The sequence below is a fragment of the Centruroides sculpturatus genome, unplaced genomic scaffold (genome assembly GCF_000671375.1).
Source record: "Centruroides sculpturatus isolate CEXI.00-Female unplaced genomic scaffold, Cexi_2.0 scaffold540, whole genome shotgun sequence".
Lineage (NCBI taxonomy): Eukaryota > Metazoa > Arthropoda > Arachnida > Scorpiones > Buthidae > Centruroides > Centruroides sculpturatus.
In genome coordinates this window covers 478,030-504,629 of record NW_019384831.1, presented here as the reverse complement: position 1 = coordinate 504,629, position 26,600 = coordinate 478,030, and the positions used below count along the sequence as shown (strand labels likewise).

At 30.4% G+C, this 26,600-nt stretch overlaps 1 protein-coding gene across 1 annotated transcript in view; it reads right to left on the bottom strand.

The window, feature by feature from the left end:
- LOC111630128 (O-acyltransferase like protein-like) overlaps positions 1 to 24,278 on the bottom strand; it is a 34,889-nt gene extending 10,611 nt beyond the window's left edge. The window contains exons 1-12 of the mRNA XM_023374155.1: positions 23,957 to 24,278; positions 19,255 to 19,496; positions 16,461 to 16,581; positions 16,296 to 16,383; positions 14,168 to 14,262; positions 12,548 to 12,715; positions 10,425 to 10,518; positions 9,667 to 9,750; positions 7,244 to 7,415; positions 7,096 to 7,166; positions 5,057 to 5,176; positions 3,147 to 3,270 (exon numbers count right to left, since the gene is read on the bottom strand). Of these exons, the coding sequence (XP_023229923.1) occupies positions 3,147 to 3,270; positions 5,057 to 5,176; positions 7,096 to 7,166; positions 7,244 to 7,415; positions 9,667 to 9,750; positions 10,425 to 10,518; positions 12,548 to 12,715; positions 14,168 to 14,262; positions 16,296 to 16,383; positions 16,461 to 16,581; positions 19,255 to 19,496; positions 23,957 to 24,260 (1,683 nt within the window). The 5' untranslated portion in view covers positions 24,261 to 24,278. The remainder of the gene's footprint in view (positions 1 to 3,146; positions 3,271 to 5,056; positions 5,177 to 7,095; positions 7,167 to 7,243; positions 7,416 to 9,666; positions 9,751 to 10,424; positions 10,519 to 12,547; positions 12,716 to 14,167; positions 14,263 to 16,295; positions 16,384 to 16,460; positions 16,582 to 19,254; positions 19,497 to 23,956) is intronic.
- Between the last annotated feature and the right edge of the window lie 2,322 nt (positions 24,279 to 26,600).

The following is a 26,600-nucleotide window of genomic DNA, read 5'->3' as shown; positions in this document are numbered from 1 at the left end:
CGAAAATGTCGGAAAAACGGTGTTAGAAGCAGAATAATAACTACTATTACCGTGCGAAAGTTCACCGAAAGTTGAAACGGAGCCGAGAAAAAACAGAATTTGTATTCGACAGGTTAGGGTTGATCGGGGTATGTCATTGACCCCGACAGCCGATGCAATAGTAAAACTTAAATAACTCACTAATTAATTACAGTAAAAACTTAAATTTTACAGTGAATAAAAACAAAATTAATGAGATGGAAACACCCGAGTATCAGCCAGATCTGACAGGTGGAAAGCCCGAACGTCGCTACAAAGCGAGTCCTTCTAACTATGAAAAATCGTCGTAGTCTTATGAAAACGGATTTAGTCACAGACGGAAACATGTAAAAACATAACAAAAGATTAAGACTGGATGCCTAACGAATCTTCCGGAATTTTAAAGTAAAGTTCGAAAATGACCGTTACAACGTTCTTAGTTGCGCGGCCGAAAAATGGCCGTAGAATCCAAAATAATGGATCAAGTTAAGCGTACTAAACAGATTTACAAACCGGGGACCTTCAACAAACTAAATAAAACGAAAAACTTTCCCAAGAAACAAGAATTTTCGAAAAATCCCAAATCAAGCAGAGAGATAAAAATCCACGACTCATCGACACAGATGGCTGAGGTGATTCTGACAGGTGGAAGAGAGAAAGAGAAGTTACATATTAAGAGTTTTAAGTACAGGTATCCTTTGCTTAACTCGGAATTTGATTTACGCTCGAAATCAATTGCGGCAATATCTTTATAAATGCGGTAGAATTAATAATTCATTCAGCTTTACTAGTTTTCCTTACTAAAGATAGATACTGTATTTCGATTGACGGGAATTTTGATATACTCGATAGGATCGTGAAATTATTTGACCGCGTAAATCACGGATGACTATATTTATTATGAAAATATTTTGTTTTCATGTTTTGGAAAGATCGAATAAAGCAAAAGCATTCTGCAATATTAAATTGATTTTATATTCGTGACTCTGAAGTTATCGATACAAAATCTTGTTAGATGTCTTGCTTATGTTATACAGTCGCATTTGTGTGCGACTGTATAACCCGGAGAACGAGAAGAGATGCAGATGTGTTTACCTTCCAGTAAATGCAGTACGATCACATTGACGCCATCGAATGAGAAAAAGTAACGTTAGATAATGACGTCACATATTAGCGTTGTTCTCTTCAAAGAAAAGAGTGAATTATTGCACTGTACAGAAGTGAAAACAAAATAGTTCGACAAAACGTACTTTATATAAATCTATGTATATCGACAGTTTGAAAGAATTAAAGCAGAAGTGGTTTCATCAATAGACAAGAGGTGTGAGAAACAATCTTTACTACAATGGCACGTGCGCAGTATTTAGCGAAAAGAGGGTAATTGCGATAAGCACGTAACGAACAAATTTTCGGATTAGACTAGGACCGAATAAGTCATCGATCGAGAATGAATAACTACTGCTACTGCTTCAGAGTAAAAACTGTTACCCGGAATCCTATTATTCATTAATACGACTTTACACTGGTGTTTAAAAATTGACACAATAATGAGAGTTAGTTCAGAAAAAACAAATTTTCTTTATTAAATCACGTGTAGTAGTTCACTTTCATCTTGATAGAGGAGTGTATAGCCTTACGCTTTGTACTCCGGAAGACACAGGAGAGGAGATCGCACAGCGATCGAAGAGACGGCCAATGCGAGAAAGGGAGATAGAATGCTTTCCGGGAGGACTTTAATGGGAAGCTTGCCCCTATTTAGGCGTCATCGACAAGGAGGAAAACCCGGAAAACTTCTGCTGCCAGCCCGTCCGAGTGAGGCGCGAACCCCCAATCGAACTCCGGTGTTTAGGGTCTGGGTACTGCCAGTATAAGCGGAGACGGAGTCTGTTCCTGTATAGTTACTTTTCCTGTACACTTAAATGTGTTTCGGGAACACGACTCTCATCAGAAGTATTACTACAAACCACTACAATAAATAAGACATATTGTATATTAATTAAAAATACAAAGTAAATTCTCAACAATAAAATATATATATTTTTAATTAATATACAATATGTCCTATTTATTGTAGTGGTTTTTAGTTATACTGCTAATGAGGGTCGTGTTAGCCCGAAACACATTTAAGTGTACAGTAAAAGTTACTACAACAGGTGATTTAATAAAGAAAATTTGTTTTTTCTGAACTAATTCTCATTATTGTGTCAATTTTTAAACAGCAGTGTAAAGTCCTATTAATTAATGAATAATGTTCAAGTAGACCATTAAAAATAAATTAAAAATAAGGACTGTAAGGCAATTATAATGATAAAGGACATTTTGTTTTATTTACATACTATTTTTATGTTTGTGTGAAGTCATCATTAATTGCTGTTATTAAAATATGAATGGTAATGACATTGAATTGGTATTGGTATTATCTATGTTTATTTTCAATTTAAACTTATTTTTGGCTTTAAATTACTACTTTTAGAGTTAGTAGCCCGCCGCCAAAAGCTTCAAAAGCAGGTCGCCCGTAGTGATTAAAACATTGGCCATCCACGTTTTAGACTAATGGAAAAAAATTTCTCGACTATCATTACATCATTATTTTGTTTACTGAGAATCAATGAAAAGTTCATCTGGAGAGATCCCGAACAAGAAAGTTTTATACGATTAAAGGAAATCTGTAACTCACCAGTTCTAAGTTACTTTAACCCAGAAAGAATGTGTTATATCACACAGATACGTGTGATGTAGAATTAGGGGCTACTCTATTTCAATAAGATGACAGAAGAGAGCATTCCGTATGTTACATCAGTCTAACGCTTAATACAATCGAGTGAAATTATCCGACGACACAGAAGAAATATTTATGCATTAAATTGGCTATTGGAAAACTACGTCCTTACATATATGGCAAAAAGTGTATAGCTGTAACTGAACACCACAGTTTCGTTTGGCTAATGCTCTTAAAAAACGCGAATAGTCTGTGTAGATGGTCGTTAAGCCTTCATTCTGACGACGTTGATGTAGTGTACAAATAATATTCTAACCTAATTTAAGTTAATTAATTACAAACACTTGGCTGTTTGATTAAACAAAATTTGTAAAATTGTATGCATTTCTTTAAAAATATTGATACTTACACGAGCAAATTTAATTTCTCTTTTTTTCAACAGAAAGCTTCCAAGTAAAAATCCAGTAAAAAATGAGTTGAGATGTGAATAATAAGGTTTCCAGTAATTATGATTTACGTAATTTACAAGTTTTCTGAAAATGATGTAAAGAAAACAATATAAAAATATTAATATAGTAGCATAACTAACAGAATTTTTTTAAAAATTTGCCAATTACTTATTTAAATCAAAACAAAAAAAAAACTATAGAAAATTGATAAATTCAAAATTCACATTAAAATTCAACCAATTTATATTTGGTATATTATGAACAATTGATCTATTTTAGAGCAAATTAAAAAATATGAAGAACGGAGATTGATCGTTTTAATAGGTGTACTGGAATATGTGTATCGAGCCTACAGCTATCCCCACTGTAAACTTTACAAACCCATAATTAACCTGTTAAAGAAGACATCGTAATGTTCAAACAAAGGAAAACGTTATTAAAAAATCAGCTTTCCTCATTATGCAGGCGAATTTTTATCTTATAATGAAGAGCGACATTTCTCCGTTTTGCAGATTATTCGGTTACATTATGCTGTAAGACGTTTGAACGCTTTACAATGCATTACTAATATTAAAAACACAAGCAATACAACTCCAAAATATTTTATGATGATAAACTAAGTTCTCCTATTCAACGCTATTTACAGAGCTGTCAAATTTACGCTATTTACAGAGCATGCAAATACCATCTAGCTCCGGGGTGGCCAACAGTTTTTGCCCCGGGCCGAATTGGAAAGAAAACTTTTTCCACGGATCGAATCAGAGGCTGCCCTAGGAAAATTTTGAAGTGGTGCGAGATCTCATTGTAGTGTCATACTGTAGAAACTAAATTGTACATAGAGATTAGATACGTTTTTCACAATATCATGCTTTACCAACATTCTACGCTGTACTTAAGAGATCTGTAATGGAGGATTAACTCTAAACGCATAGTGAGTTGTTGACCTTTTTTGTTATTTTTACTTGGGCGTCAGAATTTTTCATCGAACTATTCGGAGTTGAGTAGCTAATATTCAAGGATTGATCGCTGGCCACGTAAATTCATTAGATGGGCCGTATGTTGGCCATGTTTAATCTAGCTAGTATTAAGAGATTTCAGTCCATGCAGAGAATATTTTCGTATAATTCGAGAAATTATGTACTAAATTTAGTCACTGACGAACTTGAAGGAGCGAGGAAAATCTATTTTATTTGTATAAAACATTTACACTATATAGAAATCTTAGTGATTCAAAAGATATTTTTCAGCGTGAATCACATTCTCATAATTTAAAATCTGAAGACGATGAGAAGTGTGTTGTTATCCCGAATGCAATTCGTTGTTTGTGATGCTTTTCAAATAAAATGAAATAATAGCATTTTTCTACAAACAACACTTCTATTAGCCTACAACAAATGTCCCAGAAGTAAGATTCAGCTCGTCTATCTTTGTTTATAGCGCTATTGCCTTGCCATAGTGAAAAATTTTATCATAATTTTATCTAAATTTATTATGTTTCTTTACCATACCAGAATCGGTTGCATCACGATTGATAGATAATTCTCTGTGGAACCTTCAATACAATACGCTATTCTGATAAACATCTTTCCGTTCGTCTGACATCTGTAGTACATCATTCTTTAATCTTGTGGATATAACAATTCACATGTTAATAAATTCGTACATATTTAAAATGTATTATAAAGAAATTAGCGATTTTTGCCAGTATTAGTAATAGTGTCTTAATGAAAAGTGTTTTTATTGTTTTTCTCAATGTAATAATGAAATTTTAATATTTTTTGTTTTTCTCTAGTAACGTATATCTGATTTTTGACTTTATAGTGTGGTGTCCTGTAAACAAATTTATATAAAATTAAAGTACTGTACATACCTGTAATCAGTAGAATAACCAAACATTGTGTGATCTTTGTATACATTTGTATTAATAACGTGTGATACAACTCCTGCCACAATTAACATCGCTGTGATAATTTTTCCGTACTTCGGCCATCTAAAAATAAAAAATATATATTCATTTTTGTTTTGTTCATTTAAATTACAAAGAATTAAACAAAGTACTTTCTGAACTATCTCTAATTAATTGTTATACAGGTAACCCCCGTATAACACGGCACTTTTATAGCACGGATTTGCTCTAACACGGTTCGAGAATTGGTACCATCCCCCGTATAACACGGTTCTTTTTTAGCACGGATTCACTCTGACACGGTTCGAGAATTGGGTAAAACCCTCGTACAACAGGAAATGTAATAAATTTTTACATACTTAGGTACTAATAGTGCACGAAAATTATTATTTTCGTGAACTATTAGTACTTAAGTATGTAAATTTTCTCTTCTCGCCTTCTGTCGATACAGGTGGTCCTTCTCGAAACTTGTTTCAATGTTGCCAGATCGCGACGCTTCTGCTTCTGATGTTGCCGAATGTTTTTCCCTTATTCCATACTTGCTTTATTCTTCATAAGTGCTTAGCACCATATAAGGAAATTTATAAAGACCTTTTAACTAGAAGCAAGCAATCTAAAATTACATACATTTTGCAAAAGGTAAAGCATGGATCTGAAGATAATGCAGAAAAATGCTCAGAGGATAAGGATAACTTGCCAAAAAGAAAACGCTCTCGGTTAATTAATAGTGTTTTTAGTGATGACGAAGAAAACATTGTTTAATTTATATTAATATGTATCACTTTAAAAAATTTTAATGAAGATATTTATCTAAATTATGAAAATATATTAGAATGTTTTTTAATTTTTGGAACCTAACCCTCCTTTTCGTATTAGTTCTTTGTTTCGTATAACACGGATTCGCATAACACGGCAATTTTTTGGAACGTAACTACCGTGTTATACTGGGGTTACCTGTATCTATTACATATGTATTCCAATGACGATATCACAATTTTATAATCAAATTAAGTAATTGGTAGCGAGTTCTCGCCCAGCCAACTGGCAGATGACGTGAATTTACCGCGTTTTTATCACGTATTTACATATAAAGAATGCCTAGTTTTGTAGAGAAATTTTTTACGATAAGATCTTGCTTTTCAAATGGTTTAAATGTTGCTTTCAAGCATTTCACGAAGTTTCTTTACGTCGTTAAGAATGTGTTCTATATCGATATAAAGGATTGCATATTTGCAAATTTATTGCAAAACCAAAACGGTTGGAAAAAGTGGTACAAAAATAACGTTAAGGAATTATGTTCAGTAAATATTTTTAGTTTCTATTGCAAGGTATAGTTTACTTTTTATGGGCGATTTATTTTAATCTATATTTATATATCATTGTTGCTTGAATCACAATCATTTCTCAAAGAAGTAAATTAAATTGGATAATGAAAATCATTACCAAATTTTCAAATATAAATTTTCTCTTTTAAAATGAAGGGAGATTTTTGTGGTCAGTAAAAGATTATACAATATCTACTACTGTTAGCAGCATGCATTTCATATAAACTGGAAATCCTAAACTATTACGTTTCACGACTGATATTTAACACTTGATTCCTTGAGATGTCTTTTCAAAATTTTGCATGGCAAATCCGTTTAACTTATCTGTTAGTGAAAAGAAAAGCAATTCCCACTGGTTTTGTTTTTGAAGAAGCTTAGTTTATATTTCGATGATTGCATGAATAACGATTTTGTATGAATAAACGGAAGACAGTTCTTCCTCAACACCAGCTTCGAAAGCTTTATTTTATTTTCGCCAAGTGCAAAAGTACCGAAATCTGTTACACGCAGAACAAATTGATTAATTTCTTTTGAATAAATTTTTTTTTGATAATATCTGAATATTGTACTGATATTTTGAAATTAAAAGCTAAACACAAAATGAACATTATTAAAAGGCCTAATAGTTTTCGGAGAGTTGACAGAGTAATGATTAAAAATAAAAACGCCAAAACATACCTGTTGTTTATATAGAGTAGAGGTATAGCCACAAGAATTTGCTGAAACAAAGCGCATAAATGATCAAGTCGCTGTAAATGTTAATAACATTTAATTAATATATTATATATTTTAAAATACTATATAATGTATACATTTGTAATTTTACAAGAGAAATTCCAGCAGTGTGTTCTATGAAATTATTGTAATGAAAAACATATTTGGGCCAATTCTCTGCAATATCATGAACATCGCTTAACAGGTCATTCCAATGAGGACCATCTCCTAGAAGAGGTAAAATAATCGTCGCTGCTAGAAGACAAAATACTGGCACTGTTAATCTGCAATAAAAAATTGTATACTAAGTAAATTAATTCAAAAATGTTTATCAAATAACATTACATTAATAAGATTCCAGTTTAAAGGAGTCGTTCCTGGAAACATAACTGAGCTTATTTAAATTTAGAAGGTTATAACTATCATTACTAGAACATACTGCTCGAGGCCGACGAATGTCCAAGAGGATAACAACAGAACTCTGGTAGTTGATTTCTAGATAATGTCTAATGACACGGGATACTCTAGTTACGCTGGCCACGTGGAATATTTCAGGTTTAGTTCATGTTACTAACACATGAAAATGACCTCGTGTAAAGTCATTGCTGTAGGCATATGCCCATCGTTCATGAGATGTGTCGCCGTATCCCACCAAACAGAGTTATATTATTTCCACATATTGCTAAAGCTAAAGTAATTTTTAAACAATGTTATATAATCAAAAACATTGGTAAATAAGTTATGCAGCAAGTAAAAAATATTAAATTACATTGTATACGAAAGCCACATAACTGATAATAAGAACTTTCCAACAAGGTCGGTATTAACATACTAAAAATCGATGAAAGTTTTATAGAGAGTCGATAAGCTATGAAAATATAAACATTTTATTTAAAAATTTTACATGTCTTTTTACTCTGAAATATGTCTTTGCAAAATTATATAGAGGTGCTGTTCGGTATATATATGTATTGGTAGATAGAATCCTTAATACGCGGGTCATTCCTCAATATTATACCTGTACTCCTCTAACCTTTTGTTTAGCTTTTAGTTCTTCATTAAAATTTTATCCTTACTAGCTGCAAGTACCTGCTTCGCTGTGTTTTTATTTGTTCGTACATTTGCATTTAATATAGTTTTTTTAATATAAAAAACTATTTTTCTTCTCTACATAATCTTTCACTGATTCGATGTGTTTTCCTATAATATTCAAGTTGCTCTTCTGTCTGATTATTTCTGTTTCATTGATAATTTTCTCGTAGCAATGTTATAGGTACTGTACTTCTCTTTCTTCCGTGGTTTCATTTCTTCCTGCCATCTTTTGCCTTTTAGATATGATTGGAGACCGCAAAAATTCTTTCTTACGCTTTGGCATTGTTTTTTATATTTTTACTTTTCACACTTTATTATTCACTTTTCACTTTCTACTTTATTTTGTTATTCGTTTACATTTACTTAAGAAAAATCAACTGAAGCATGTGCGTAACACGTCTCCAAAGCCATCCCCACTACTCACACATAACGGTCTTCGAATATTTTAAAACATTAAAGTTTAAGATTAAGATTACATTATAGCCAATCTTACTCGTTTTCACAAAATGCAAGAATTAGGTTCCCCTTTTCCAGTCTAATTAGAGAATTTTTACATGGGTCTAAAAATATGTTTGATGTCTCGCAAAAACGCAAAAGAAACATCTGCGCCTGTAAATCTTGCACTCCACTTTCTCTTAACACTTCGTTTGTTACTCAACACTTCCATTCTTAACATTTTCATTGTTACTCATTTTCAAAGTCAATCACTTTCAACCCCCATATCTCCCACATCCTTATAGCTGTCGAGACGCACCCAACATAGTGCACGATGGGAGACTTGGGGCTACTACCACACACAAACACCATTCATGTGCGATGTGTAGTTTTGCCTGCAGAGTGAAATATATGCACAAACACGTCTATATATATATAATATATATATATAGATATAGATTAAGTTTGTTAATGTTCTCTGTTACTCGGATACCGCCCACACGACCTTGCTTATTCTCCTACTCGATCTGACAAGCCGATCCCGAGACACGAGTAAACGCGCCTCGAAAGAAAAACGCCATCCACAGACAATGTGAGCGGTTTTTGTCAAACGGTCACCAGTAAACGGGTAAAGACGCAATCATTAACCCCGGCTACTCACAGTATTAACAAAATTTTACTCACCAGCTTTAAAACTAAGAAAAAGGCACATCTGCATCAAACTATCAACCATTCATTACATAAAAAGAATTATGAAAGTTTTAAGAAATTTGCACCTGTAATTTTCTCGTTAAATTTTGTGTACTGCGCTTTTCTGTTTGGTACATGTCAGTCTTTGGGAATGCACTTTAAACTTAAAAACTTTATCAAAATCGGTGAGCCAACGTATTTTCGTCTTTCTGAGTAAAGTTTATATTTAAAACAATTTTTCTTCAAATTTTGCACCATTTATTGCACTATATCTGAACGAATTATCAACATATACAAATAAATATAAAATTCACTCACCTGATGATTCTCTTTCTCAATAAGACGAAAATATCCATCGCAGTTTTCACACTGTTCTGGTAAGAATACGAGATAAGAAAACCGCTGAAATTTGTTTAAAAAAAAAAAAACATTGTGAATTATCCTACGTGTAGTTGTTTTAATTTTACACTAACAATATATTAATGTTTTATCAAATTATGCAGTATAAAATTATTTGTAGTGCTGAATATTGTCGATAGTAATGCTGTAATGGTGCCTTTCACAATGAAGAGTCTGCTCACGTCTCGGAGAACAATTTAGATTGACCATTTCGTTGCCTGAAGACTTTTTTTGTTTAATCGTAACGGCTACTAATATGTTAATCTATACAATTTTACAATATAATTATTATATAATAATTTCAACAGGAGCAATTGCCCTATCTTCGAATTGATTTCAGATGCACCACTTGGTTGCGCCACTCAGTGGCACCATTCAGTGGTCTGTATGAAAACGGCCTAATATTAAGTTTTTACCAAATGTAAATTGTTGTAAAAATTTTTTTAGTAACTCAGTATATGGAAGAATTTATAATGATTTTACAAAGTTTAAATTTTGTTATAAACTGTTTTGATATTTGTTAAGACACCAATACCGTAATATTACACTAAATATAAATTTCTATATAATTATGTTCATGAAATATAAAATTGAATAATTTACATTATTTTATAAGAAAATAGAAACTAGTATCAAAGTATTTTATCAAAAAATTTTATCAATATGAAGATATTTACCTTATAAAGAAAAAAGTCTCCATCATTGCGAAACCAGCAGAAGCTATTTCCACAGGAATATAGTTACACAACTCTGGAATATTCTTGTACTTTTCTAAAAATAACATTTTAAATTAAAACCGATTTAAAATGAAGAAACCTGTATTCTTTTGTGAACGATGATTTTTCCAGTGTAAATCAATAATATTTTCTTTATTATTGTGTAGACAAGCGCATTATTAACATTTTTCTTAATTATAGTTTGTATGTTTTTCGCCTCTGTTTCACGTGTGTTTTGATTTATATTCAGATTTCTGTGTGTGAAATTTTTTTGCATTAATATTATTTCAGTATTTAGTTTTAAGAGTAATTGGGAAAAATGAACTCCACGTCGTTTTCTTGTGCAGTCCTAATAACGAGTCATAAAGCTATCAACTCCTCTTTGCTTTACATTTCTTTAGTTCGTGCGATTATTTCTATTTAACCTTGTGGATCATAAAAATTGTCTTGTTCCCTGTGAGTCCTGGTATAGTGTTTTCTTTCATACTATCGCTGGGAATTTCCAACACTTTTTACAACTGTTCCTTTTTTTTGTAATTTTTTATGATGTAAGCATTAATTGTATTTTTTCATAGTATTCGTGATATAAATAGGCATTGTATTTCCAGAAAGGTATCATCGATTTATGAAACTAAACCGAGACGAAATATGACAAATCTCTCTATAAAAGATATGAAATATTTGTATTAAATCCTTTAATCTATATATATAAAATTCCTTGTCCTGACTGACTGAATGACTCACTGATTCATCATCGCTTAGACCTAAAGAGGTGAAATTTGGTACACAGTTAGGATACGTCATGGAAACGCACACTAAGAAGGGCTTTTTCGAAATTCCCTCGCGGGGGGAGAGGAAGAGCATTAAGCATTAACCGGAAGAACGGCTTCTACTGTACTATTTTAGATGCGATTTTTTGTTTTTATCTTACTTTTAGTAGGGCCATGGCAAAGCACACTAAGAAGGGATTTTTTGAAATTCCCTTGCGGGGGGAGAGGGAGAGGATTTAGTCTTCATCGAGTACTTAGGTGTATTAAATTAATAACATTTCAGACATTGTTATAAATATTTTTATATATTTTGATTTTTCATCCAAATGTTCGAACCGTTTTAAATTCAAATTTGTTATTGCATATTGGTTTGATTATAGAACGATTGTAAACGTTCCAGAAAATTGATCAAATCGAAAATAGTTCGTTTGATTCTCGGCAATTCTTATCATTCTCAGCGGTAGGTGTTATATAACATTTATAATGGTTGTTGAAATACTGAATATAAATGGGGTTTGCTTGCAAAATTTTCGCGGGCGAAGTCGCGGGTAACTTCTAGTATTTATATAGATATAAAGATATATGTTTATACAGATTCGTTAGAGTTAATAAAATAATGCTAACGCTACTAGCGTTATCTGTGTATATGTCAAGTGTGCCTCTTGAATTTTTTATCTTTAATTAAAACTTTGTAGTTTCCTGTATTTAGTAATTTAATAATATATTTCGAAAACGTCTATTGCACGTTTTAAGAACTAAATTTGCAATATGCAGGCATTGCAAACGTATTTCATACAGAGTTAAGTAAACAAAAATGGGAAGTGTCTTATGAAATTTGCTTAAAAATTGTTAACTGTAATATGAGGGTACAATAATTTACTATTCTTATTGTAATAGCATGTTTTCATTTCTTATCCGTACAATTTGCATGATGCAGCGCAGGCCTAAAGTACTGACAAGGACAAAATATTTATTGTGGACACTACAGGAAACTAAATTATTATATTAAAGTAGAAACAGTAAATGAAAATAGACATATTATAGAAGCTCTTGTTTCATCTGTGGCCAGTGTAATTCCCTTTTTTCCATCCTATTGGCTACACGGCGAGAACACCCAACACAGTTGTAAGTTCTCGAACAATGCAGTTCTGCTATCCCCGCTGCAGTAGTTACGCACCGTGTTTATATAATTGTTAATATTTCCTTAAAGAACTCTCTACTTAGTAGCAAAAGCACTTTTAACGAAATATCACCAATAATTTTTTTAACATCGTTTCAAAATTTAATCAAGAAGAAGCAACACAAAAAACTTACCTACTGTTTCATTAGGGAGCGTTAAAAAAGTGTGCGAATAAACTAATATGCAGATTAAAAGAAACTTAATTCCACAGAAAGCAGCTGTTCTTTCTCCTATACAGTGAGAATGTAGTTTACGAATTGATTGATACAACGAAACAAAGATCAAATTCCTTGTGAGAGTATCTAAATATAAAATATTCAAAATTAGTTTTGTAATAGAATTTTCAGATTTAATCAAAAATTATCTGAAGTTAACAAATATAAAAAAAATCTTACATTAATTTCTTATAACAAAACGCAGCACTAAATTTTCTAAAAATAAAAATTATTCCAAAAACTATGGATTTAATAATAGACTTAATTTTAAGATACAAAGCTTTTTCTAAGTACTTCCGAAAATAGATTAAAAATTTAAGTCTTTTAAAAACTAAAGAAAGTTTTTTACACTTTTCAAAATAATAAACCTGAAATACAATATAATTTCTACTGTGATTTTTCTATTTTATGTGGTATTTTGAAAAGTCCATTTGTTTTATGAAAAAGTTGTTCATATATTAATAAGCATCATGCCTGTACTATTTAATTATAAAAACTACTTAGCTACTTATGACTAATAAACATGCTTAGTACACTCCCAGACCATTTATTCGACTTATTCAACATGCTTTTCGGGCACATTTGCTGTTAACATGAAACATAATCTTTGGTTACAATTGCCAAAATTTTAATATACGTTAATATTACAAATTATTAGATACACTTTTTCAAAAGGATTCTACATTATCACTAGGACATAACACAACAAACTAATGAAGTCTGGTAAAAACCAAGTTTTGTATTCTCGTGTTACTGTCTACTAATGCCGAAATACCTTTTAAATAAATTAATTAAATGATCTAGGTATGTAAAAATCTGGTTTATTAGTGATAAGTAATGAAGTAATTTGTGTAATTAAATATTGATAATTTATCTGTTGAGATTTTTGTATCAAATTGTTTTTCTAAAAGTTTTTGTTAAACTTTGGTAGAAAAAAATTTTCAATGACCGAAATCGAAGAATTAGGTAGAAGTGTTGAAGCAGCTGTTTCGTTTCAAAACATAAAATGGCCATTCATTCACACTTTCTGTGAAAATATTTAATGATAAATTTCGAAATAAATTTTTAGATTATTTATTTCACTGAAAATAGAGACTTTAATATGAGACATCTCAAAAAATATTTGAGATTAAAATACCAAAAAATGAACAATAGTTTTTTCACTGTCCGCTTAATACATCTTATTTAAAATTTTATTTGTCTAGCTTAGTCTATGTTTCATAGAGCTTTTACTTAAATGCGAAGCGTAACTCAGTGCATGTACTGTACATTTACTGCATCATGACAACATTCAAAGCAGCCATTTTTATGTCACTTAAGTCAGCTTTTCATAATTCACGAGAAACGTCAAACATCGGTGGACATATGAAGTAATTTCTTTTAAACTATAAATTACGAAATAAACTTATACATAGTTTGTTTAAACATCCTCATTACTATATACAAAAGAATTTTATTGTGTTTCTTATAATAAAATAAACAAAAGTATACTATTATAAAAGGAATAAATTTAAGTAACATTTACGATTTTACTCTTACCTCTTTTACAACTTGAGGAAATAATGCCAAATTCCATCAAAGATTCGACAAAAGTTGCGAGGACAACCCAACTTGAAAACAAACCGAAGAACGACCTGTAAAAAATTGTACGTGGAATGCATATTTAAATCCTTATTATTATATAACCTGAAAAACACTTGAAAGTTCTCGTGTTGCAATATCGAATACTTATTTATTTTTTTTTTAATTCAATGTATTTTCGATGTAAAACAATCTGTAAATAACTATATCTATACAGTAGACCCCCTATCATACTGTTGATAATTCCGTTTTATATTAATTCCATGTTGTACGAGTCACTTAGATTTTACAAATACGTGAACCAAGCTGTGAATGGCTCACATATTATCAACAGTGTTATAGGGGGAGTCTACTGTATATAATGACAATATGATTTGGCAATTACTTCTAATTACCCTAATTTCCATTTTATAATCCACGAGATATCTCGGTTTAAATGTTAATTTCAAAAGCACAGATACAATATTCAAGATGTGAATTATTTGTTTATCGTAAATTTCAATTACGAATTGATCCAACAAATTATTTTTTTGTATAAATGTTTTACTTCTTTTTGTTATACGAGTTTTACATACGTTAGTTTAATTTGAAAACAGTTCAATGTTAGTTAATTTTATGTAATAGTCTATTAACACTGTTGTACTAGGTTAAAATGCACATCATTGTAATATCGATTCTCAATGAAAATTAATACACAAGTACACAAGAATGTGTTCATGAAAAATGTAGTGTAATTTATATCTATATTTTTTAAGTATGAAAAGACGTTAATATACTTTTTTCGCTTTGTATTTTAAAATTTCAGAATGATATACTATTAAATGATATAATGTTTCTATATATTATATGTTTATATTGTTAAAATGTTAAGTTTTTTAATAGTAGGTGTCCTGTTTTTATTTTTATAATACATCCGAGATTATCACGATTTTAATGTATTGCGCTTAGAACAGAAATTTTTGTGAATAAAATGTCAAAAAAGTAATTATGAAAGATAGAAGTGATTATATAGTTGGCTGGAAACAGAGTGGTTAAGTGATCGACCTACGGGGTTGATACAAATAGTCTTCCGCGTTAAAAATACTAAATATATGTAGGTAAATCATGTTATAGCCAGATAAGAATTATTTAAGATTCAAGAAGTTCTTTTACTTGCTATTAGCATTACAATTTTTTATATAAACCTATATTTACCCTCAAAATGAAGAGTTTTAGAATATTATAATAAGTATATTATGAGGAGTTTTTTGGAAAAAAAAATTATAACAGATCGTGTCACACAAGCAGTTTTAAATCTTGCTTAATTAAAACGTTAAACAACTCGCTGCTGTATTTTTATTGAAAATGTAATAGTTAATTTAAATTAAAAGTTGAAATTCAATAAAATCAAAATTTTATTTCTATTTCTTATCGTAGAAATAAAACTGACAAAAAAAATCTGAACATTCTTAATGTCATTTATTTTCACTGATATATTTCATTTTTGATTCATGGAATCTAAAGTATTTGTAATTTTTATTAACAGCTATCCGAATAAACTATCATAGGTAAAAGAATGTTTATGTTTCATTACTGTACAAAATTAATACTTTACTATAAAATTTAATTGATTAAATTATTTTATGCTCTATGGATAGTCACAGTAATGCCCAATACAAGCAAGACTAAAGAAAGAGAGCTTAGTTGTTTGGTGAAAGTAGAGAACGATGTTTCTGTCCAAAGGAAAGTATGGGAACCTGGAAAAATTTCCTTATGAATTATGATAATCTGAAATACATGGTGAGATGACTCCCGTCAAGTTTCATCAAGAAATATCTGATATAAGTAAACTCTCGTTCAGACTTGACAAGTGTATTTGAAAATTTTCGGATAAATGAAAATTTAAGTTTGTAGTAAACAATGTAACGTAAATACATTTAAATTTTCTCCAAGAAGGTAAATAACAAATTTATTTAAAAACTTATTTAATGGACCTAAAACTTTCAATCCAACACTAGTTAGAACAACAGCTTGGTGCAAGGCTGACATTCATTTTTATTAACTGCAATTTATGAGAAAAAAATTAAAATCATAAAGTATAACTTACAAACATATCACTTGAGCAGTGGAATAAACAACTTTCTGGTTTTTCTCTTTGCAATAATCAACTCTAGCTGATAGTTCACCTCTTAGCACTAAAAGGTATGTTTATAATCAAGAATACATTGTTAAAATACGTATTTAAGTTACCAAATATTATGAGAATACTTACACCAATTTAAAATATTTTTTAAATCGTCTTCATGACAGTCACTTGGGATGCAAATATCGAAACGTAACTCTGGTCCAAGAAAACTTAACTGTTGAAGTAAATTCTTAATTGACAATGGTTTCTATAAAAAAGAAATAATGATATGTGAAAAATATGTACATTTTTCATGTAGTTAACACTAAATAAATAATGTTTATAAAAATTATGTTATACACTTCGCCGTTATACGTTGAAATAGCAGTTCTTATATAAATGTACGAGTAAACTAATAACATAGTTGGTATGTTTTTGGTTAGCTTATCCAGCTGCATTAATCGCGATTTAACAGACAGTTCATCATTATAAATTTATATTGTTATAATTTTGGATTTTACTTATTATATTGTGGAGAATAGATTTAATTATGCAATACACTGCAAAATATACGAAAATATGTTTTAAAAATAAAGGGTGTTGATAGAGGATGTGAATAGTAAAAACATTCATATTTTTTTAGAATGACAAAAAGTGCTGAGGCCAGAATTTCATGTAATATATTATATAAAATTTTCGATGTATATTCAGTTTGGGCTTTAGTAGCCCCTCTTTAGTACATGCTACACAATAAACAACTAGATTAAATTAAATATACATCTAAACTCTACGTGTTTCATATAACGTATTTGTAACATGTTTTGTAACTGATATGAATGTAAATAAATGTTAATCCTGTTTAAAATTTATTTCAACACTTTAAAATATACAAATTTTTTTACTATAAACTGATAAATACACGATTTACAAAGAACCTCTTTCACTATACTTTACAATCGCAAATAGCGAAGTGAAAGTATTAAGTTACCCAATTTACATTATCTAATAAATAGTATTTAAATTTATATTATTAATTTTTCGGCGCTGTTATATGTAGTATTTATCTAACGGGATGCTTGCTGTTTTTCAACCCGAGAAAAATTCCGAGATATTTTTCTCATTTTGGAAAACCGCAAATTTCTTAAAAGTTTACTTTTCTCTTATTTCGTGTTAAGATTGTGGATAGACTTCAAATATACAGTATAATTTATTCTGATTTGTCCAGATATGTTGGACCCCATCTCGCACTATCTGGCCGCCTCATTCTGGGCCTGGCCGAACCATAATGGGCTTGACAAAAGAGGCCATCTTAGTGCCTACAGGGTGGAAATAGTTTTACAAAACCAACAGCAAAACGAGTTTTAAAAAACCTCAGTAATTAGGCGCTATGTAAAATATTTAGATTGTGTTGAAGAAAAAGTACATTGAAGTTCATGACAAACATATTAAACACAATCTCAAATATATTTTTACAAAGGCCGATTTTGTACCTCGTGGATAAGTTTTAATAAAGAATAGGACTCGGAAGTAGCATTTAGATTCTTATGCAGACGATAACTTGACTCAACTAACTCCCTCTTCAAACTCCAGATAGAGGACGGAGTTAGTTGAATCAGCTAACTCCGTCCGGAAACCCGGAATACAATCTTTGGAAAGTTAGCTGAATCAGCTTATGTACCTACGGAATCCAGTATAGAATCCAAGCAAGCAAGTTCTTGGGAAATTTCCTCGGAAAGTTAGCCCCATCCCTCAACACCCGGCCGCTTTTATATAGGCTTGACAGGCGCGTCGATGAGTGTAAAATAAAAAAATAGTGTCTATAAGACGAAAACTTGAAATTTTAGAAAGGTTCTCATATAAAAGTAATTTGCTTTTAAAGGTTTTTTAAAGTGTTTTAACGTTTCATTTATATTCAATAAAATATCTATAAGAAAATTTGAAGTAGTCATAAAAAGTACTAAACGACTCCTAATACTAATTAAATATAGGGGAGACCGGGGCAACTTCGGCATGCGGGGCAAGTTTGTCAAGCGCTTTTTTTTAAAAACAAATTAAAAGGAGACTTTGGTTATAGGTTAGATAGTTGAGTTTTATTGGTGGCTCGTTGAGTGTAGTGTTTTTATTGTTCTCCAACAAGCGTAGTTGAATTATCAAGCAAATTTTCATTTTCGTTCAATTCCATATAATATTTTTTTTCCATTTATATTGAATTGGCAGGTTTTGTTATAATTCCATGATAACGAAAGTTACTTTTCCTGTTAGAAGGATGTAACTTCAACTTATTCACGTGGCCAGATCGTGGCTTGGCATTCTGTTCTCAGGGTTGTACTTAATGTTTCGAAATCATGACTAGCGGGGTAAGATCGGCAACATAAAGCCACATTAGAAGCAAAGGATAAAAATCAAACAGATGATAAATGAAAACATGTTTGCATTTGTTATTCATGTATATATGTCTTTGAACTTGCATTTCGTTGTAATAATATTAAATGGGTGTTGGATTTGTATTTCTTTGTTTTAATAGTGAATTCCAACTTATACATTGTTAATAACATAATTTTATATACGTGCCTATCTTGCCCCATTACTGTTGCCCCTATACCAGGGGCAACTTTAATAAAAATAATTAAAATAATTACAACTTTACAAAAAGAGAGAAGTTGCCGATCTTGCCCCTATACCCGGGGCAACTTCGTCAATTTCTCTCTTCTTGTAAAGTTGTAATTATTTTAATTATTTTTATTTCCAAACTGATTTTAACCAGTTCTATAGTAAGGTAAGATTCCAATAGACAATATGCAAAGCTTTTTTTTCAGTTTACAGCAGTATTTATTACACAAAATTTAAGTAAAGCTTAACATGCCGATGTTGCCCCGGTCTCCCCTAAATATAACAATACATAAATAATTTTTTACAGTTTAAATAAATTTACTATACTTACAACAAGATTTTCCAATAGATGAAGGAATGTATTGTTTCTAAAATTTAAAATTAACTCTACAGTTTCAATCCTTATTTTAGGCAATTCGAATTTGATTGCGCAATACTTTCCATTAATATTTTTCGAATTTCTCGTTTTAGAACTGTGACCGCTATCAATGTTCAGGCACTGATCATAATCGCCCCTGATCCATGGAGTTATACCTAACATACCAGCTGAAGGTTTTCCCATAGAATCCAACACTGAAATAAAATATTGTTAATTAAATCCTAATAATATAAATTTCTTAAATAATATTATACATTTTATATTATTATTTTATACAAAATTATATTTAACGGAAATAGACTCTGAAATTTCCGAAATCTTAGAAATTTCATTTTTATTATTAAATTTGTTTGTTTATAATGTTTCGCATTTGCCAATTGCGTAAAATTAGTGAACACTGATAGTTGGTACGATTGATGAGCGGGCAATGTAGTTTTTCCGGGATACTTGAAACTAACAACTAAATAGTACAGTTACTGACAGAAAGTTTTCCAGAAAGAACTATGCATTTATTGCTTTGCTTTATTTCATCATCCCAGTTAAATCAGATGTGTAATACAAATTAGCTGAAAATTTGTTAGAAAAGAAATACATTCCGTTTGCAGCAAAACAGTAAAGATTTAGCTTACAAGCCATCTCACTTTTTTCACTCATTTAGGTATTTATTAAATTTTTCCTGTTTTTTAAATTAATTTTTTGTTTCAGAAAGTCTCAAACCCGAATATTTGCAGGAAAGTCAGTTGGACAAATTTGACACGATTTGAATTGTTTTTTTTTCCAATTTATACAAAACATCGGTAAAAGTGTAAATAAATAGAATGAAAAGCAAATTATAGAAGAACTTGTCATCATAACACAAAGTGGATTTCTGTAAAATAGCAAATGTGTGTTAAACACGTTTGAGTATTTAACCAAATCTATTCCGAGGCATTACACTAATACAGATATAAAATCGAAATATTCATAATGAGCAGTCATATGTAAAATTTAATTATTATATCTCTGTACGGAAGTACTATAAGTGCTGGAGTGAATCTGAACCCTACAAGCCCATCCCTAATCTAAAAAATTTTTACCAACAAGAGCAATTTTTTAAAATTTCCTAAAACATATTAAAATTATTTTAATCCTATTATTTTCTTTATTTTGAAGCATTAATTATGTTTATTTAATTACATAAAACTAAAATAAATATGTAAATTTTAAATAATTCTATCTATATCTATATACTGTACATATATAAAAATGGACGTGTGTGTCCCTATATTTCACTTTTCCGCAAAAACTACACATCGCACATGAATGGTGTTTGTATGTGGTAGTAGCCCCAAGTCTCCATTCGTGCATAGGGGTAGATGCGTCTCGATAGCTATAAGGGTGCGGGAGATATGGGCTCGAAAGTGGTTGAAAGTGACTTTCTATTTCGAATGTTTTGTTCGAATTTGTTCGAATTAAATTCGAACGTAAAATTCGAATATTGGTTCGATTATAGAACGACTGTAAACGTTCCAGAAACGTTGAAAATAGTTCGTTTGACTTGACGTGAACAGGAGACGATCAGAAATCGAATCGGGACCAAGTCTCTAATTAGACTGGAAACGGGAGACCTAATTCTTGCATTCTGTGAAAACAGGTAAGATTGGCTATAATGTAATTATCTTAATCTTCACTATCGTTACTTTTTAAAAACCCAGCGAAGCGGGTCCTTATAACTTATTAGATTACTTAGAAATTACTTAGATTACTTAGAAAAACAGTCTTTTATATATATATAAAAACTATATTACATACAAATGTACCAACAAATAAAAACCCAGCGAAGCGGGTCTTTGCAGCTAGTTTATAATAATAATAAATCAACAATTAATATTTACAAATTTTTACTTTGTAACAGCCATTCTTTCAACTGTGTTAAATCTCTCATAAACATGACTTCACTTTTTACACACGATGATGATAAATTTATTTCTTTGGAAAGTTTTATTAAATATGGTAAAGCGAATTTGACCATAAATTTTGCCAAATTTCTCAATTGTTTTTTGCTGCATTCAGAATTATTACTGTTTTATCTAATTCGCTCCAATTTATTTTTTCTGTACTGTTTCCTGTCTTTCTTTCAGGAACACCAGTTGATTTACACAATGTTATAAATAGAAATAATACGGATAAAATAATTCTTATTTTTATTGCTGAAGAAATAAGGTTCAGATTCGAATAAAGGTTTATCTCGAATGCTCATTTTTAAACAAAAATTAAAACTTAATTTTCTTGAAAAACTTGAAATTTAATTGCTTTCCTATTATTTTCAGGAAAGTTTTATCAAAACTAATAATAACTCTATAAAGAGGGATGGAAATGTTGTGCTGTATTTTCCTTGTATTATTTATTTGATTTTACTTCTGATAATTTCTGCCATTATTTTTCTGTGTGTAGATGCACATAAAATTACAAATACGACTGATTATTACTCCTAAATAATAAAGATAATTTAACTATTTGAATAGTATTACTGTCGCCCACCTCTTCAACACAGATGGATCTTTCAGTCTCAGCGGATGTTGTAATATCGGAAAATGTAAAAGAATGTTAGAGAGAATCACTCACATTAGCAAGAATAACACATTCTTGCTAGTGTGAGTGTTTGAGTGTGTGTGAAACTAATTTTTTTTCATCAGTTTGAAGTGTAATACACAGTATGTCCTATGACTTTTGTAAAAAATTTCTGAAATTTCGCACAGACAGTTTGTTGAGTAGATCGTTTCGAGAAATTATTATGAAAATCAGACCATCATTTGGTAAAATATTAAGGGTATGCTGGCCATAAACTACAATTTTAAATTTAGTTATTTTTGCAATTTTTTGAGAATCTTTTCGTGTATAAAAACTGTACATATATAAACATTATTTATTTATTTTATTGGAAACAATAGTTCAAAGTTTTAAAATTTCATAATGACAAGAAACTTTTAAAATTATATTAATATGTACCATTTGTAAATTATATCTTGATAAATGGAAAAATCCCTTTTTAGTGTATATTCTCTTGACGTACTGTACCTTATTAAATCGTAATCAAAAACGCAAAAACCGCATCCAAAATAGTATAATAGAAGCCGAGTTCACGGTCAGCTTTAAATTTAAGAAAATGTAATTGCTGATTTACATTCGATTCAAGCATTCCACTTGTCATTTGTTGGCGATACTTGTAAATCAGCAGATTGGTAATATAAATTAATTGATTTACAGAAACCAATTAGATATTTTGGGGTGAGATATACGACATTATGTACGTTATTGGTATAAACACTTAATTACCGAGTTTCGTAGCAATTGATTTAACGGGGTAGGATCAAACAAACATCCAAACATTACAAACAAAACAAACATCCAAACATTAAAATTTATATTTAGAGGTTTTTACATAAAACAATATTTTTTTTTGCAAATTATAAAAAAATTACTACCACAAAACAGAAAAATAAATAATTTAAGAAATTTAATTGTAAAAACATTTTATTGTTTTAACGTGTTTTACAAAAACTATATATTTTATAAAAACAAGTTAGGTACTGTTGTAGGTCATTAAACTTTATTTCAAACTTTCATTATATTAAGACCCCAATTGTTACAATTAAATGCAAACCAAGTTCTAATTAAGGAGGAGCCTAAAACTGTTAAGAGATTCCTAATTCTGATGACAATGAAGTTTTTGATATTTTGATATTTTCTCTATACCAGTGTTGTTCAACCTGTGAGTCGCGACCCCCAGGGGGGTCGCGAAGCCTTATACGGGGGTTGCGGGAAAAGAAAAAGACAGATGTTTGTAGGTCCTGCACTACATTTAAAATAAACTACAATTTTAGCGAGAAGGCTGTACCTGTTTATTATACAGTACAATTGGTTTTTTGATCGGCATTTACGTCTGAACGATGGGTGTCGCCAGGGAGGGGCCTGGGTGGGTATGCCCACCCCAGAAAATGATAGCCGAAAAAGTGTTGAGCTGACTTGTAAAAAGAAGTAATAAGTAGTAAAGTAGAAGTTCAGAACTCTCATCCTAAAAAAAAGAAAAAAAGAAGAAAAAGTCAACAGCACCCAGAGCCCAATGTTATAATGAAAAGGAAGTTTCATACTATACGTGTCTTAAGTTATTGCCGATTCTTCTTAAATTCTCATTTTAATCAACAATTATTTCTCTCAACAGCAAGAAAATTAAATACATAATTTTTAAAATCACTGATATAGTTTTAATATGGCCCTAGAGGGGACGCCAGAATTTTTTAACTTGTAAAAGGGTCGCGTATTCAAAAAGGTTGAAAAACACTGCTCTATACTAACCTCGTGAACATAACACAAACCTCGACTCTCCAAACATAATATTCAAAAATACAATTTAATCATTATAACTATGCATAAATTTTCTGTATAGAAGTTTGGGCTCGGAAAGCTCCAACCTCACCAGCCACCTTTTTTCGAAAAATACAACCAATAATATCGTTATTTTTAAATTTATTGAAATGATTTTAATAATATTATTTCTTATTTTCAAGCTTTTGATTGTACGCATTTTACTTGTATTCAACTAAAATAAATAAATAAAATTTAAGTAATTGTATCTAATCAAAACTATCAACAATAAATATTTATAAATTCTTACTTTGTAACGGCCATACTTTCAACTGTGTTAAATGTCTCATAAACATGACTCCACTCTTAACACATGACGACGTTAAATTTGTTTCTTCGGAAAGTTTCATTAAATATGGAAGAGCCAATTTAACCACAGATTTTGTTAAAATTTTCAAATTTTTTTCTGCTGCATTCAGAAGTTTTAGTGTTTTATCTAATTCGCTGGAATCCATTTTTTCTGTACTATATCCTGTTTCTATTTCAGGAACTTCGTTTGATTTGCACAATATTATGAATAAAAATAACACAAATAGAACAATTCCTTTCTTCATCGTTCAAAAAATAAGATTTTACGTTGGAACAAACGTTAAGTTCAAATGCGTTTTATGAAATGGCAACTAAATTACTTATATAATATGAATTACTTTATTGTTCTTTCTGAGGAAATCTTTGTGAAAACGATTAATAACTAGAAAAACAGGTTGACAACGACGTGCTGTAGTTTCCTGGCATTATTTATTATTATTTTTTTAATTTTTTATAATTACTGCCATTATCCTTCTGTTTGCAGATGCACATAAAATTACAAATACGAATGATTACTACTCCAAAAAATTAAAGTTGTGTGTCAAAGAAATATAGATCAAAATTTGGAAAAAGGAGAGAAAGGACAAAAAATAAAAAGTAGTGAAAAAGGTTAAATAGATATTTTGTTATGCAAATATTGACCCTTAATTGTCCAATAATACCTTAATTCAGCCCAATAAGTACCCGTCAGTAACCGAGTGAATAAAACCACCGAATACCAGAAGTTAATCGTGTGTTCGCACGCTGTCAACAGACTGGTGACAGTAAGTTTTCTGGGTTTTCTTCGCGTAAGTGACGCCTAAATTGAGGACAGTTTTACATAAAAGTCTTTCCGGGATGCTCTTTGGCCGATCGCTCACGTGTCGCGTTGCAGTCACCAAATAAATAAAAATAATTATTACGTGCGATTATTCATTGTGACGTCGTCACAATGCCTGGCTGCAAATTTTCATTAGAACGTTTTCAATACTTTTAATGGTTGCCTCTGTGCATTATATTTTTCCTGTTCCAAGACGAATGTTCGTACATACTTAATCTGGGCTTCCTGTCACATAAAACTTCCAGATCAGGTCTTCGTTTATCTATGTAACTCCTTTCTGCAGATTAAGAAAAAACATACAGACAGTCAGAGTATATAAGTGCAATTTTTTCAACTTGCAGCTAGATAATTTTTGCTATAAGCGCAATATATACGAAAAAGTACAGTAATTCTCATTTACAATATGTTGCCAAAATTTATACACTTTATTATAACATAAACGGAATTATTCTAGCATTTCTACAAGATTTTTTTCTATATAAAAAAGTTTTATATTAAGCCTTTCAGATATTAAGGTAAGCATTTTCCATCTTATGAGGGACAATCACAAACTATCCAACACACTTTTCAAATATTAATTCATAATAGACCTGTGTTAATTAGTAGTCGGTGACCATCCACTTTTCTGGGATAAAGTCAAAGACTTCATTTGGTCGAATTATCTTCTATCCCTTACCTCAACAGCCCCTTCTCTCTATAGGACCAGAGGTATGGAAGCATTCGAATAAGAAAAGTACTTAATGCAAGGTAACAGCGAGCACAAAGTATGTTCTAAGTAGTTTTTAGAAAACCGAGTTTAAATATTTGGTCTGTTTGTCGGAAAATTTGATTCGTTAGCAGATTACCGTTTCATACTCGACTGTAAATCGCAAAGTTTCTTACGGTTAACATAAAATATGTAAAAAATTTAAGATATATATTTAAAATTCCTGTCTACCTCATTAATTAATGAAACTTTGCCATTTCGTATCATCCGAGTATCGCGATAAACATGACAATAAGCGAAAGTAACGAAACTATACAGTATTCGTTACAGTGTTTGATATATTATTAGTGTTTAATTTATATAACTCCAAATGTTATTTTATTAATTACGAAATTATCACACGGTATGACAAATCTAAAACATTTCTAAATTTCTTTAAATATTTGTACAGTAGAATAATAAATAATTTTTAAAATGTGTTAGATTTGTCACCTTGTAATGTAAACCTTTACGGATAAGGATCTTTGTAGTTATATAACTTAAATGATAGAATATAAGATAATAGAAGAGCTAAAACTACAAAATAATCTTAAAGTTTGTTATTAGTTTTTGTGGTGCTTACTTGCTAGCTTGTGTACAATATCAAAGCAGATAATTTTTACTATTTGGAATTTTAGGACTGAATTTTTGGAGCGATATTAGTTAATTACGCTTGCTTTAATTCAGAAAATAAAGTATTTAAACTAACTATTTGTAAAATTTTAATAAAACATTATAAATGAGAATCAAGATATTGCAGCAATTAGTGTCACGGAATAAAAAATAATCATATTGTTTGGTTTATAAAATATAATTACTTGGCTATTACGAAATTTTCCCGAAATCTGACAAGATTTTATCAGTTTCATTGAACAACCAATTCTTGGAATATTTTGCAAACTCATTTTCTATTCTCAACGTTTGAGCAATCGTATATAAAACAAGCGTATAGGCTAAATAATAACATTATTTTCCTTGTGCACGTATGCACATTATTTTATATTTTATTCTAAATTTACT